The sequence below is a fragment of the Pteropus vampyrus genome, unplaced genomic scaffold (genome assembly GCF_000151845.1).
Source record: "Pteropus vampyrus isolate Shadow unplaced genomic scaffold, Pvam_2.0 Scaffold145, whole genome shotgun sequence".
Lineage (NCBI taxonomy): Eukaryota > Metazoa > Chordata > Mammalia > Chiroptera > Pteropodidae > Pteropus > Pteropus vampyrus.
In genome coordinates, this window is record NW_011888926.1 from 2185591 (window position 1) to 2201663 (window position 16073).

Genomic DNA, 16073 nt, shown 5'->3' on the forward strand with positions numbered 1-16073 from the left:
AGTCATTAAAAAAATTATGCTGTCTAATTTACTTGTTTGCTATATTTACTCTTTTGAATTTACTGAATATTAAAATAGATAACAAATTAATAAAAGAATACAGAATTCTTTACTTGCATAGTCACTTGGGGAGAAAACCATAAAAGGTTAAGTACTTTCACAGCTAACATGGCATTCTTAAAATCTGTCTTCTCCCTTATGCTTGGCCCCCTGTTGCTACAAGTCCTTAGGGAAGGAGTGTTAAAAAATGAAATGAGCAGAGGCTTTAGCGTAGAATACTTGGCTTTGCGCTACTGAGTTGACCACCGTTTTAAAGTTTATTTCCTTCCCCTATTAAACAGGCACATTAATAACTGCCCTTCTCACCGCACTAATGTGAGTATCCAATGAGATCGTGTCTGTAAGAGCATCTTCTAAACCATAAAGTACTTTATAAATGACAGTTATTTTGTAAAAGCTGAAGGTTAGGGGACCATGAGGTGAGTAAATTCTCTAGCAGGGCACCTGGACCCAGAGGAAACAGCACTGAAGGGCACTTTGTGTACCTTGATGAGTTGATTATTCTTCACATAGTGCAAAGTGTTTGACCGATTACCTCCAGCAACCACAGGTGGGTAGGCTAAGATGTCTGCTCCACGGGCCCGGCATTCAAATTCAAACTGAAAGACAGCAGCAAAGCATGACTGAAAGTATGACAGAAAAAAGGATTTTCTTAGGGCCAGCCCAGCCCAGGCGTTCTTCAACGGCCCATACCTCCAGTTAAGTACTTATCTTAAGTCATTATTGAAAAACTATCCATCGGCTCCCACCAAACATTTTTTGCTATAATTTCAGGTCACTTCTTTTATTCTCATCTCGATCCTATTATTCAACCCTATTATTAAACCTGTTCTCTCTTCTGAGTGCTTGAATTCCCTATGATTTTCAAATCGTTACGTTCGGAAGAAGACACAGAATACCTATGATCAAGGCTGAGTAAAGAGATAGTCATGTAAAGTTACTGTTTGTTCAGTCTTATTTAGATAAACGCTAGAATATGGCTGCATTTTAAACAGCAGTTCTGAATCACTAATACCAATCTTTCAAATAGCTATCACTCTACATGCTCTGGAAAAGTGAAAAAGGCTAATAGGCGAATGGCAAACTCTACTGATTTTGCTATGTCCGAGGATGGAGCTGGAGACCGGCGAGCATCCGCTACCGCCTACAGCACTACTTCCGACTCTCTTCCTGTACATTTACTTAAACAGTGTTCATCTCATCTCACATTGTGTAAACCTTTCCTCCTTCATCAGTTCTGCTTTGCAATTTCTTCATTTAACTGTAGCTCTGCATATTTTAGACTCATCTAATAAATTACCAGTGACATTTAAGAACCAAATCCTCTCCACTGATACCCGAGTCACTTCCAGTGGAAGCCAACTGGATGCCATCTGCAAATCAATGAAATTACATTTGCCTCCAATGGAAACTTCCCAGGCATTTGCAGCTCACCTTAGCATAAAGAAAACTTTCCTCCACGGGCGCTTTACTGGCAAACATGGTTTCTATAAAAGCCTGCAAAGAGGAGGATGAAAAGAACAGTCTCGTTTTAACTATGTTGCTACTCAAACATTCAAAACATTGGAGCTCAAATGAAAGGCACCCTTTCCCCCAATTTTGTCGACCAAGTTGTGACTTTGTGGGCATGATAACATCGATTTCCAAAAGGAAAAACACTGCTTTCAGGAATGTCTGACTGATGACAGATTCAGCCTTCCCAGGTTGAACATACATTGTATCCTGGAATAAGCTACATGGAAACACATGCTTCCGCAGCTTTAGAACGTATGAAATTCTGGATCGAATGGTCCGGTCTACAGTAGAGTTTCCCAACCTCAGCGGCCCTAACATTCTGGGCTGGAGTTTTTGTGTTATTGCTGTGGGGACTGTCCTGTTCAGTGCAGGAGGCCAGGAGGGCTCCCCAGCTGTGATAATTGGAAACCGCCAAATGTTCCCTGCCCCTACCTAGTTGAGAAATACTGGCCTACAGTATAAGTGTTTTAATTAATTCTCTGTGATAGCCACACTGTATGTGTGTGTGTTTTCTATATTTATAAACATACACGAAAAGGGAAACTGTCAGCTATATAATTTCTGATGTCTGTGGGATAAATACAAATCAGTTGCACAGGGATCTACGTATACGGTACAACTAGCAAGGAATTTCTCTCGAGTCGTTATAGTCTAAAAATGAATGCAATGTGCAAAAAGATTTTTCATAACATTTCTCAGTGTACAAGGTAATGAAATCACCGTAACCCCAATAGAGGAAAAGCGAGTAGGCTGGCAGTGGGGACACCTATGCGGCTTGCTCCTTTTTCTCATTCTGATCGCTCCCCTAATGATTCGTCCTTAGAGAGGCTGTTTCTGACCACCCTATCTAAATGAGCACTTCGCATCAAACTCTCTCCCCTTCCTCTGCTTCATTTTTCCTCACGGCATTTAATTCCAGCTGACTATTTATGTTTGTTTACTATCTCACCTCAACTTAGAATGTAGACTGAGGACAGGGACCCATGAACAGTCTGTTCTGCTCACCACTGTGTCCTTAGAGCCCAGAGCAATGGCCGGCACCATAATAGGTACTTAATTAACATTAGCTGAATTAATTAGCAATTAAAATTAGTTAATGGATACTTATTTTTATAAATACACAAATGTTGATAAGTAACTAGTTAGCACTGTATTTTTAGTGTGAAGTTAAAACAAAACAAAACTAAAAGTGTGGTACTTCTAGTGAGGCTCGTTCACTTTTTATTAATTTCCTTTCGAACCTTTACTGAATAGCACAGAGAATTTTTACAGTCATGGCCCCTTTACACAGCTGTGCAGACTAAACGGAGTAGAGAAATTCCTCTGGCTCCCTCGGCAATCAAATGCCTGATTTTGCTTTATTTCTTTTTGTAATGCCTATGCCTCCTATGAGGCCACTTCTTCACAGACGATTCAAGTATATATGGCACATGGTTTAAGTGCTACCTCTCTCCAGTGTGTATGTGATGTCCTTCCTATAAAGATCAAAGACAGACTGTATGACTGCCACTTCTTCTTAGGGTCGTCTTGTCACAAGGTAGCCCATATTCCTAATTAACACTTGATCGTCTTATTTCACCAGGTGCTATTTAAATGTTTGTGTTTTGATTCTTTCCAAGTGTAAAGTGAGTGTTCTTTGCATTCCACACTGTGCATCTCATAATCAGAACACATTATGGATGGATGCTACACAGCTGTGGAGAAAGGAGAACGCAGACACAAAACAAAAATGGTTTCATAAAGGTTTCCTGCGCGTGTGGCCACATGCAGATGACGGTGTGAGGGTAGGGAGACTGTGATGTTTGAGACCGTGCCATTTGGAGAGCAGGGAAAGGGCACTCCAGGCAAAGGTGTGACACGAAACCATGACCCATCTCAGAGTCCAGTAAGGCTATGGTGTCAAGCCCATGTGGAAGAATGAGAGGCGAGGCTGGAAGGGTAGGCAGGAGGGGCCGGGCCATGAGAGGTCTTGAGTGAGCATGTTGAAATTCAATCCCCAAAACAAGGAGCCACCAAAGAACTTTAAGTGGGAGAGGGACAATGAGATTTATAAAGATCACTGGCTAGAGTGAGTTAGACTCAGGCAATAATGGACACAAGGGGACAGCAAAAGGATACTAGATGTTTTACCACACTAGGTGCAGGCCCAAATAACGCAGTTTGGTATTAACAGGTCTGTTTTCTACCACACTATTTTGCCTCCCTAGGAGTGTACTTGGGGACCAGGTAATTTGATTTCAGTGTTGGGGAGAAGCAATTATCTAGATAACTTTCACATTTATATCTAAAGCATTTAGGTGGAAGTCGCTGTTATAACCATAAAAAAGAATACAGGAGGAGAATTAGGTTTGATAGCACTGGTAGGGCCTATGTTTAGATAATTATGGGAAATTCAGGTATATATGTCCAGGAGGCAGGACAGACGTATGTTCGGTTGTAGGAGAGATCTGACCTAGATGAGGTCTGACTCGCACCCCACTTTTATCCTGCCCACACATTCTACTATCTTGCACTCCACTTTTATCCTGCCCACACATTCTACTATCTTGCACCCCACTTTTATCCTGCCCACACATTCTACTATCTCTCCTCTTTGTAAAGGTTACTAAACTCTAGTGGCAAGGTCCTTTACTTATTTTAAATCAAACTAGAGTGCAAAAAGTCCAACTGATCAGTATCACATGCACACAAATTGTATCTGGCTTGTCCCCCAAAAGAAGGAAAACTTTTGTTTGGGCTGAACGCAAATATAACATCATTATTCTTAAGGAAAGTATTTTGCCTAAATATCCAAAAATCTTACAGAAACATTCTAGACCAGAATTGGCACTCTCGGAATATGATCACTGGTAGTTAGAAGTTGTTTATTAAGAAAAGTAAGGGCAAATTCTATTTCTCTGTCTGATGTCTCTATTGGGTTAGCAGATAAAAGGAAAAGCACAATTTAATACTTCTAAATTTTAGCACAACACTTAAAACAGTCTCTCAGGATAACAAGTGACAGAAGTGTGAATCAGAATACTCCTAGGTAGGTTTATAGCTGATTTTACACCTTATCCAAACATATCTGATCATTGGACTGATCCCAATTTCTCTGGAGCCCTAAACATTATCCCACAGATCTGGTCTTAGTTTTTCTCTTCCTCATTTCAAAAATCCATGATTTGAAGGAAGACAAAGACATATTACATTTGTTTTAAGTAGTTTTTGCTGGTCTGACCATGGCTAGGACACTGGATGCTGTACTTGAAGAAAGACACTGACAAACTCCTCAGAGCGCATACTGAGGAGGATTACCAAATGAGGGAAAGTAATATGTAAGAGAGATAGTTAAGGAAAATGATGTTTAACTTGGGGAAGACTATAGGTAGAATACAGAAAAGTAGCCTTCAAATGCTTGTATGCTACTATGCTACGAGGTTAAGTCCTGTGGGCCTGGAGTTAGCTTGAGCTGTTTTAGTTTCTGCTTGGATCTACTCCTGGTCAAGGCCTGAAACATACTGATTAATAGTGTTGAGAGGAGTTTCAGAGCAGCTTGTATCAGCTTGTCAGTACTGTCAGTGAGATGAATGGTTTGTACGTGGTCGCCATAAGAACTCCGAAGGGCTTTGTTGTTACATAGCGGAAATATGTCAATATGACCAAAATCAAAAACACCTAGCTGAGATGCCATTCGGAGCTCCCTGATTCCCAGGTGTTCCACGCATGCACCTGTGGTTCTTGGCCCACAAGAGAAAATGCATCCTGCCCAGCTCTTACTGAGGGGGGACAATAGGAGCCTGCAGCTGGCTTCTCTGAGGCTTGCTGTGATATAGACAGCCACTGGCTGGGAGAGGTATTCCTATGCTAATGGTATGACTGGATGCATTCTGGTCTAGAATGTTGCTATACTGTGCCTTTTTCCTGTAATAACTGTAGATTTGTAAGCATTGTCATTTGGGTCCCATGAGTCCTCTTTAACCATCAAACTCTGTTTACCTGCCACTATTATGGCAGTTATTGTAGGGAAAAGAAAGGAAATTAATTTATAATCCAAAGAGAAACAACTAAAGTCACGGGTAAAAGATACAAGAAGGTGGATTTACTTTGCCTCACAAGGCACTGAGCAAGTCTCTAGACGTGTTCACCAAGCAAACGTCCGTGGGAGCCAGATGCTCATCTGCCGTGAGATTACAGCAGTGGACACACGACCTCCAGCTGCCCACTGAACTCTAAGAGCTTAGAGTTTTTCATTCAAAAACAGTTTTTTTTTTTCCTGTAGGAACCATACCTGTGATGTCACTTTTCCAGCAATCTGCATTCGCTCAAGTTCAGCTGGAGATTTGACCAGCCGGAGGCGGTGGACCAGCCGCTGGACAGCCCGAATCTTGTTCTTGCTCCGGGCTTTGGCCTCAGTCAGGCGCTGCATGTAGTCAGCGTGGAGCTGCGTGTTGGCGGGCCGCATCCAGTCATACCAGAGGGTATGTGTCTCAGCTTGAAATCAGAAGCCGAAAAATGAATTTAAAATAAAACTAACAGCGACAACAACAAATACCAACTGTCATAATGACTTAAACGAGTCAAAACTATTAAACCTGTAGTGTGGAATGCTCAGGGGTTGAGCACAAACTCTCTTAGGACTGAAGTAACTGACCAGTTTGATCATTGGAAAGGCCATTCCCTGAAAATGGCAAGGTATTTTGAGACTGAATGTACAACTTTTCTGCCCCAAATCTTCAGTGTTCTTTATCAAGACAATAGATAGGACTAAAGCCTCATTCAAGCTTTGATTATATTTATTATTTACTAAATGTTAAAGAACAATTACAATTGTCCTCCACACCACAACTGAGCTCGCGGCCTTGTCGAATAATTGAACACAAAAGGACAGAAAAATATACTCAGATCGTGACTTTACAGTTAAAAGAGTTCCATCCCATCGCAAACAATCTCAGTATTGATGAAAGGAAGTTGCTCTCTCAGTCAGGAGCAATTATTCATGGGCTACAGAAACACTATCCTTGATGACATGTGCTAATCTACACTTATCTGGGATATCTTTCTTTTCCCATCGGCTCCGTATCTTCATTACAATCACAGTTCACCTTTTAATTTTAGAGACCTTAGGAAATAGCTTATATCTGCCTGAGATATAAAACAAAAATGCTCATTATGAAAATGACTGCCACTTACACCAGGTCTGCATTTGTCCCTTTCCCCCTCTGACAGCTGCCTAGGAACAACGCTGAGGACAGTCCATGTCTGCAGAGTTGTATGTTTTATACAAAGTAACTTGGGACAGAGGAGGAGAAAAATTCTAAAGGTTTTGATTGGATATATAGTAGTGATACAATCTCCTAAATATTTTCATTCTAAAATAAAAATGGTTTTAAATGTATATTAGATATAAAACACTAATCTTATTTTTAATAAAAATTTGGTTGTGGTTTTTAAAAAGTAAAATAAGCTCTATTACCTGTTCTCAGTGCATGAAATCACAGTCCAATATTTTTAGGTTTTTATGCTTTTAAATAAATATAATTTCATGAATCTTTTCCGTTGCCTAGTGCTTTTATCTAGTAAACTACTAATGTTAAGAACAATGAATGAGAAGTGCCTTTGAGAAAAACACTTAATGTAAGATTTTAACAATACTAGGTTAATGAAATTTAAGAGTGCCAAACATGACAGCCAGTAAGTAATTCAAGAAATCAAAAACTACAAAGAAAATTGTTCTGTGCCCCACATTTATGAAGACTTTGAAGAGATAAGAAAATTTCACTACCTTAGCTGGGTAATTATCTCTGCAGAACAGAAAATTTTATAAAGTAATGAAGAGAATTCAAACATATCGAAACTTACATATTCAAATAAGTATTTTCTTTCAAAGGAGTCTTTGTAGGAAACAAGTCCAGTAAATTCCACGATAGTTAAAAACAATTTTGGAATTCTCTTTTAGAAACTGACTTCACAAATGGTTTATAAACCATGCAAGAAAATCAGACTAAAATTTTACAATCATACATTATTTTGTCTAAAATCAGTATTTTTAATGTAGGGAGGAGGCAAGAGAACTAAAGTGTTAAATCAAGCTACATTCACAGACTGCAATATGCTGATCAGCTCTGCAGCCAGGCCAGGAGGACACCTGCAGAACAAAGGAAGATTTCTGCTGGGATTGCTAACAGCCCATTTCCCACACCTGAAATAAGGGAAACAGGAAAAACAGTCTTTAAGCGGCTGCCCTACATAAAATAAAATCGTTCATTCTCTATGGTTAAAACCATGGGGAACCTGTGGATTAAAGGCAGAGAACTGCCAGCAGGCCTTTCACACTACATACTCTTCCCTTTCCCCTTCCTCACTGTATGTCTGAAGGGAATGGGTAAACAAAATCTTTAAACTATAACTCACGGGAACTAAAGAATGGTATATAAACTGCATTCTCTGAACACTGGAGTCCCTCCCACTGTGTTCTCTGTCTTTGTCCCTCTTAGGCTCTCTCATTCTCTGCCTCTGCGAGGAGACCACACTCTGTGGAGTGTTACCCCTTTTCTAATAAACTTTCCTTTTGACTCTAACTCTGGTGCGTATGTTGAATTCTTTCTTCACTCTCTGCCAAAGGCCCCGCTTCTTCTCTTGGTGCAGGACTTGGTCTCCCCTCACGAACTCTGCAAAAATTTGCCCTGTCCTCCATCATTTTTCAACTTGATCATCTTATCTACCAAATTTGGCTCTTTTGGATACTTCAAAAATTAAAATGCTTCTAGAGTTGTAGATTTATAAGAACCACTAAGGATAATTTATAATGTAGTGTAGGTTCTGAAAAGTTCCAGAAAAGGAATCCCAAAACATTGTGAGTGATCATAATTTCACCAGAATGTAGAGAAAGTAACTATTTTGAGGGGAATGAACTTAGTGATGTATATGAATCACCTAAGAATTTTGTTAAAATGCAGATTCTGATTTACTAGGTATGGAGTAGGGGCCTAAGATTTTAAATTTCCAATATCTATTATGCATTTGTAATTCTACTATGAGTCCCCAGGTGATTGTCATGCTGGTGATGCATGAATCATTCTTTGAGAATACTGCCTCCTTTTGAAGAGATGGCAAAAGCAGTAAGAAACAGTGGTGAAAAAAAAAAAAATAGAGGTGGTCAAAGGTCAACAGGCTGGTCAGTAATCTTGAAGAGTGGCCCATGCCCATCTTTCTAGTGTGAAATCCCATCTCTCTCTGGGATTTGACACTAGAACAGTTACAGTCTACGTGAATGAATAATCTAATAAGATTTAGCAAATGAATAAGTCTTCAAGTAGCCCAGTCTTATGGGAAAGATGTATGTTTCTTTCATGGTGCTCAAGGAAAACGCAGCTCTGGATAATCATTTTAGGAAATTAAGAACTTTGTCTAAATAGGCGAGGAAGGTCTTAATCCCAACGTGGCCTGCGATTTGACTTCTGCTCCCACGTGTTACCTTTCAGTTTTGGTACCAGATGTTGAAATTCTTCCAGCGTGTAGGCTTCGTCCACTCCAGTGAGAGCTATTGCTCCATCAGTGCCAGATCGTGGGCCATCCCAAAGTTCTCGACTGGGGTCTCTCCGAGGCACGAAAAGCATGGCCTTGTGTGCTGGTAATTGCTTGCCGGGTAGGCTTTGAAGGACCAGAATGCTATCGGGCTCTTGAAATCCACACAGGTACAGGAAATTGTTGTCTTGGTGGAAAATAAAGGGGATGTCATTGCTCATGTAGTATGTTGGGTTGGACAGCAGAACGACTGTCTGGTCTGTCCCATTCTGCCCTTGTGTTTCCTTGTGGATCAGAGACATTAATTTGTGTCTGCGAAGTGCATATTCCACCTGGGACAGTCCTGGAGTCACCTCCCCTAGAAATGACAAACGATAGTGATGCTTTGCATTTCTATAGCACTGAAGTACTTAAGGTAGCTTAACATTAGATGGAGACACCCAAGTTCATTTCTTTAATTTATGCCAAATCTCCTCATAGCACATGGGGAATTATGGAGATAACTCAGGTTTAAAATTTCTATTCCACTACAAAAATTTGGAAGAAATGATAGTTAAATGTGGTTCTGCCAGAAAACTGGGATCATGAGCCCTTTATGTCTATTCCAGCTCTTTGGTTCATCCTTTTACTCATTCAATCAAATATTTATTGAGCATTATTATGTGGAAGGCATCGTTAAGGATATAATCAAAGCTGCCCTGAAGTTTCAATATATAAGGTGAAGAGAAGGGTCATGTTACCTGTGTATGACCTCCCCAAAAGAATGTAGCTCTGAGGATTTTTGCCTATCTGTTCAATGTTATATTCCCAGAGGCTAGAATAACAACTGGAATACAGTGGGCATTTGATAAATATTTGTCAAATGAGCTATAGTTTTTAACACAATAAGAGCTTAAGGCCAAAAAGCTTTCCCTGACTTCAAGAGCTAGAATAAATTTCTCCTGAATTCCAAAGACATAATAATAACTTTCTAATAGGACTTTTCATTCTCTACCTTGTATTAACAGTGATCTAGGTATACATAATCTCCTTATCGGTCCACCTTTGGATCATCCAAAAACCCTAATAATATTGAGTTTTATAAAGACTGAAAATAAAACCCTCTTGGGGCTGTCATGAGAATCGAATTTGATAGAGCGCGTGGTTCTTCAGGATTGTAGACTCCCTAGAGAATCTTTGGAAAGGCATGGATTCAATCTGTTTACTGAACTGCATGTAGGCACACACAATTTTGACATAATTTCAAGAGACATAGATTCCCGTAAACCCGCCCCCAAAACCCAGATTAATGACCTCTGTTATGAGGTGTCATGTGTTAGTCCTTAATCTTAGTAGTACTAGTACCAAGCCTGGCTTCTAGCCCAGTGATGACTGGACAAATGCTCTCCTCTGAAATGGAAATCAGGCCTGCTTTCACTTCGTGTTCCGGAGTAAAAGAACTACTACAACGATCACTCACAAAAGCTGTATCCCTCACCCTACACTTAGAATAATAACAGTAAAACGCGTCTAATGCTTACTATGCATCTGAATGCTTACTATGCGTCGGTACTATTCTAATGATTTACACATATAAACTCATTTCATCTTTACAATGACTCTACAATGTGGGTAGGCGGTCTCCATATGCAAGGATGGAGAGAGAGCCACGAAACACCGCTGTATGAAAATGTCATAGGACAAGGTAACTTGTTTAAAAAATGGAGAGAGAAAAAAATTTAGGAAAGAATCACAACTTGTAGAGTGGGAATCATGGGGAGTAAGACTGAAATTTTCTATTTAACATGCTTTTTAATATTATTTGAATTTTGTTTCAATGAGTATATACTTTTATAATTAAAATCCCAAATAAAGAGGCTAAAAAAGGGAAACCACGGAAAGTCCACTCCATACCCATAGACCTACAATGACTCTGTCTCCCATTGGATTGAATTCAAACTCTTAAGCTTGGATGCGAATGTTCTCTTCCAGGTGACTCCAATTTACCTGGCCAGTTTTACTGAGATATCACTTACATACAATATAATTGACCCACTTAAAGTGTACAATTAAATGGTGTTTGGCATATCCATCGAATTGTACAACCATCACCACAATTTTAGAATATGTCATCACTCCAAAAAGAAACCTCATGCCAGTTACCAGTCACTTCCCATTTCCTCCCAATCACCTCCAGTCGTTGGCAACCACTAATCGATTTTCTATCTCTATGGATTTGTCCATTGTAGAGATCTCATATAAATGCAATCACACAATATGTGGTCTTTGGTGACTTGGCCAACTTTTTTCTTATCATCCCCCCAATTATTCTGAAATCTTCCTTCTAATGTCTTACGTAAGTGCAACCTGTTCTTTCCCTATTACTTTGCTTACAATGTGTCTCCTTTCTGAAATTTCTTCTTCCATAACAATTCCTCTCCAAGATCTTAGGCTCAATATTTGTTAGTTTTTAGACTCTTCTCATTCAAAAGGCTTTTCTGAGTAGCCTAAATCACGTTGATTTGTCCCTTTGAATTTTTTTAAAGTTAACTATTTCTTTATATATACACACCTATAGCTCTATATAAATGCAATCACATCACACTGAACTTTCAATAGTAAACATTTCCCCCACTTTTTCTTTCATTATTTGATTCTCACTCCTCTTCTCTGCTTCTAACCCCCATCAGCACCACGCCCATGTTTGTGATTTATTATGTATCCTTTCCTATTTTTATCAACACACACATACCATATACCTGCATTTAGGGTTTTTTTGGTCCCTTGTGTTTTACAAAAATGCAATACTATACACTCTTTACTGTATCTTGCTTTTCTAACACAATACCTCATGAAAATCCCTTCCGCCAAGTCATCTGGCATAGCTTCAATCCATTCTGTTTGATGTCTTCATAATATTTCTTGGGGCAATGTATCGTAACTTACTGAACCATTTCCACAGTGGTGGGCATTGCTGCTATAGTAAACCTCTCTGTGCTTATGTTCTGGTACTTTCATGTTCTGTACACTGGTGCTTTTATTTCCGGGGGGTAGTTCTAGGAGAGAAATTGCTGGATCGATCACCTTCGAAATTTCTTAGTACTCATATTTAGTATACGTAACTCAGTTGTTAAAGACTGAAACTATCTATTTTTGTTTTACTTATGTATAGTTTACCTCTCAAGCAAATTCTGTAGTTTGCATTCCATTAATAAAATTTTAATTTTTTATTTATCTACAGTAGAAAAAATTTACATTTTTATTGAAGTTAGTAAGAAATATAAATATAAATATAAATATAAATATAAATATAAATAAAAGACAGCCCTATAGGCCAGTTGGAATCAGGAAAAACTATGGAGTTGGGCCTGTAAGAGCTCACATCACATTTCTTTTTTTTTATCGCATTTTCCTTTTGGGATTGAGCTGGCTAAGAGTCCCCTGGGGCTCCTGAGCAGAATACTGAACTTTGGATCAGAGTTGAGGACCGGCTTAACTAGTTATGCCCAATAATGATTCACGTTAAGTCTGTCACTGTTACCCAACATTGGAAATTTACCAATTTCCCTAAGCAGTAAATACTGTTATAAAAGCTGAAACTGCTTATAATTGGTGGATTATCCAACCCTTCCTTTTTTGTCTTTTGACTTTCTCCTTTTCCTGTGCTTTGCTTTTGGTTAGTTCACAGCTAAAGTCCATGTAATAAAACTAAATAAAAAAATCAATTTATTTTGTATTTTTCTTTTAATTTTGGAAGGTAACAAAATTCATAATTTTAATGACCTTAATTAACCTATGTGTTTGTTATCTCATTTTCATTAATAACAAAGTATACATTTACATGTTAGAAAGTATTTTCTGAAAAAAGGTATAAATATCTTTTTGCAAAATCAAACCAAAGCAGGACTGGAAAACCATCTTTCACACCCTTCCAAGCATTTCTCTTTGCTGAATCCAATTTTATACAACTGACTATATGAGAATATTTAAAACATTGGCTACATTTCCCCAAACTTACTATTATCAACATTATAGGGGATCATTAACTAAATGTTTCCAAGCTTCTGAAATCCCTAAGTGATAAAGAACTCTTGGTCACAACAGAAAAATTATCCAAGGAAAAAAAAAGGCAATAAAGTGATCAACTTTAACCCTAGAGGTAAACCTGGCAGTTATGGCTTTTGATCATAGTATAGTCCATCTGGCCTAAATGTCTTCTGATAAAACTGTATCTAAATAGACAAAATGGTAACCTTGTAAAGTTATAAAGTATAAAGTATTAAGAAACAAAGTTAGCATTTTATCAAGTGGAATCAATTAAGGATAGAGGGGTTAGTCTAACGAGCTTATTTAACCAATCGAACACTTAGATGTCACGAGCTGTACTGTACAAATGGCAAAGTCTCACAATCAATTCTGAGATCCTGCAGCCAAGAAGAAAAAGCTCTCCCAGAACTTTTAAGGACTGGGCCTCTGAAGCATAAAAGAAAAAGGTTCTTCACATTTTATCAGCTGAGAGGAAAGTTTTATAAAGACTGAAAATGGATGGAAAGATACAGGTCTTTGGTATAGTCTCGGTATGTATTTTAGTTATTTCCTGAAACTAACCAGGTTGGAATTTGATGTGGTCTGATTTTGAAGGAGAATTCTTGAAAAGAATTGTTTCATATTAGTTTTTATTGTATATAAGGAAGTAATTTACGAACCAATCTACTACTATGTAGTTGAGGAATGGGGGTAAGGAAAAAGCTAATAAATGTTTCCTTTATCAAATAAAACATATACATCTCTGAAAAAAATGAAATGGCCAAATAGTAAAAAAATACTCTAGATAAATTTTATTTGCATACATCGAGCAAAACAAGGCAGACAGAAAGGGTACATACTGTATGATTCGACTTAAACGAAATTCAAGAACAGATAAAACAATCCACGTTGATAGAAACCAGAGCAGTAGTTAAGGATGGAGGAGGCGGGGTTTGACTGGAGGGGGCATGAGGGAATGTTCTGGGGTGAGGGAAAGGTTCTCTATCTTGACTGGGGTGTGGGTTCTATCAGTGTAACCTCTGTCAAAACTGACTGAATTGCATATTTAAGATCTGTACAATTTACTGTATGCAAATTTTACATTAAAAAAAGGTACATCACTCTCTAAACTTGAAATAACTTTTACACCAAGACTTCTCTCAGTTGAATTTCTTATCAAAAATATAAGAATAAGAAACTTAAAAAAATTTCCAGACAGTATTCTTTGGCACAGGTGTTATATACTATCTTGTTTAGTGTGGACTCTGAGTCAGACTTTTGTGAGCTGAAATCCTGGCATAGCAACTTACCGAGTAACTTGGGGGAAGCTACTACACTGCTCTGTGCCTCAGTTTCCTCATCTGCAAAGTGGAGATAATAACAGTCCCCACTTCACAAAGTTGTCAGGAGGATTAATTAAGTTAATAAAATACTTAGAAGAGTAAGCACTATATAAACATTAGTCATAATTATTACAACAAAGATTTACAATTGAAGAAGTTGCCATCCTGGTAATCCAAAGCCAAGTGGGGCCTTGGACAACCACTGTTCCTATGAGAGGAATTATTTACGTAGAAGCCCTGAAAGTCTTTGGCTTCTGCGCTCAACAAGAATGAGTCTCAAGTGATTCAGGAGCTTCTTATCATTCAATTCTTTAGAAGATTCTTGTCTGGGGCTGATTCTTGCTAATCTTTACCTCAGAGAATTTCTGGATATGAATGAGAAATATACACAGAGGTTAAAGAGATAAATAGACAAGTCACTTATTTATAATGTACCAGTATTCAAAGCACGTGAAAGTTATTACATTTCAAAATTTTCTTTTTCTCCCAGTATTAAAAACACACTCTATAATTCTGCGCTAAATGATAGTTTATGAATTTTCTATAAGCTAGGTATCTGTATAATGGTACCTTGAAATGAGTAGTCAATATATATCACACATATAGGTTAAACATATAGATTTATTCACTTATAAACTTATATACATTAAGATTCATCTTTATATTAAAACCTAATCAGAAGATGAAGACAAGAGGAAAATGCATAATTAACATGAATATATAGTTATTTTTAAAATTCCATAGGTACATAGGAAATGAGAAAAGATACATTACTGTACAAAAACAGGTAGGCCTTGAAGTTAAATTGAAACAAAATTTTTTTAGACTACTACTCTGCTTATCAAGTGTAATCTATAAAAAAAAAGTGTTTTGAAATAGCTAGATAAATGTAAAATCATCATTTAGTAAATATTTGATGGTGGAGATGATAAAGATGTGAATGGACTGAAGAAACTGAGCGTGTCGGGATGAGGACATCAAAGAGGCCCGGGGAAGGCACACTATGTTTCAGAACGTGGCCTGTGGCCGAAGATCTGGTTTGTTCCTGTGTTACTAGGCATTCCAATCACCCAGAGAAATGAGTACCCACCAGGCCAGTGGCGAGCATCGGAAGCACCCAGGGAGCTCTTCAAAACACATGGCCTAAGCCTTTCCCTTGAGATTCTGATTCAGCAAGTCTACGGGATCCTGGCATGTATGTATAGTAAAAGCTCGCCCAATGGGCTAGGCAGATTCAAATGATTTTCAATTTGTCATTTCTTGGATATGTATTTTAATCTTTTAAAAAGTATAAAATCTCACCACCAAAATAAATCTCAATCTTTTAGATATTATTGAAGTCAATCATGTTTAACAAAACTTAAAAAAAAAAAATACACCCCTGCTCAAGGCAGAACTACAAATAAACTATCACTGAAAGATGGATACTTTCAAGGGAAGAAGAATTGGGAATTATTATCTATAACCTACTCTAGAACCAATTTTTAAATATTATACTTGACAATCACTGTATAGCCTCAGCCATGATAATTCATTATAAGGTAAATGGTAAAGGCATTCCCTCGCATTGTGGGCCCCACAGCTGTATCCTGATTACTTCCCAATGACTCTGTTCACTGCTGCAGTAGGAAGAAAGCCAAGAAG

The 16073-nt window shown here is 38.2% G+C and overlaps 1 protein-coding gene across 1 annotated transcript in view; it reads right to left on the reverse strand.

The window, feature by feature from the left end:
- XPNPEP3 (X-prolyl aminopeptidase 3) overlaps nt 1-16073 on the reverse strand; it is a 50124-nt gene that overhangs the window by 12712 nt on the left and 21339 nt on the right. Inside the window, exons 3-6 of the mRNA XM_011369061.2 lie at nt 9032-9439; nt 5846-6048; nt 1495-1557; nt 474-659 (exon numbers count right to left, since the gene is read on the reverse strand). Of these exons, the coding sequence (XP_011367363.1) occupies nt 474-659; nt 1495-1557; nt 5846-6048; nt 9032-9439 (860 nt within the window). The remainder of the gene's footprint in view (nt 1-473; nt 660-1494; nt 1558-5845; nt 6049-9031; nt 9440-16073) is intronic.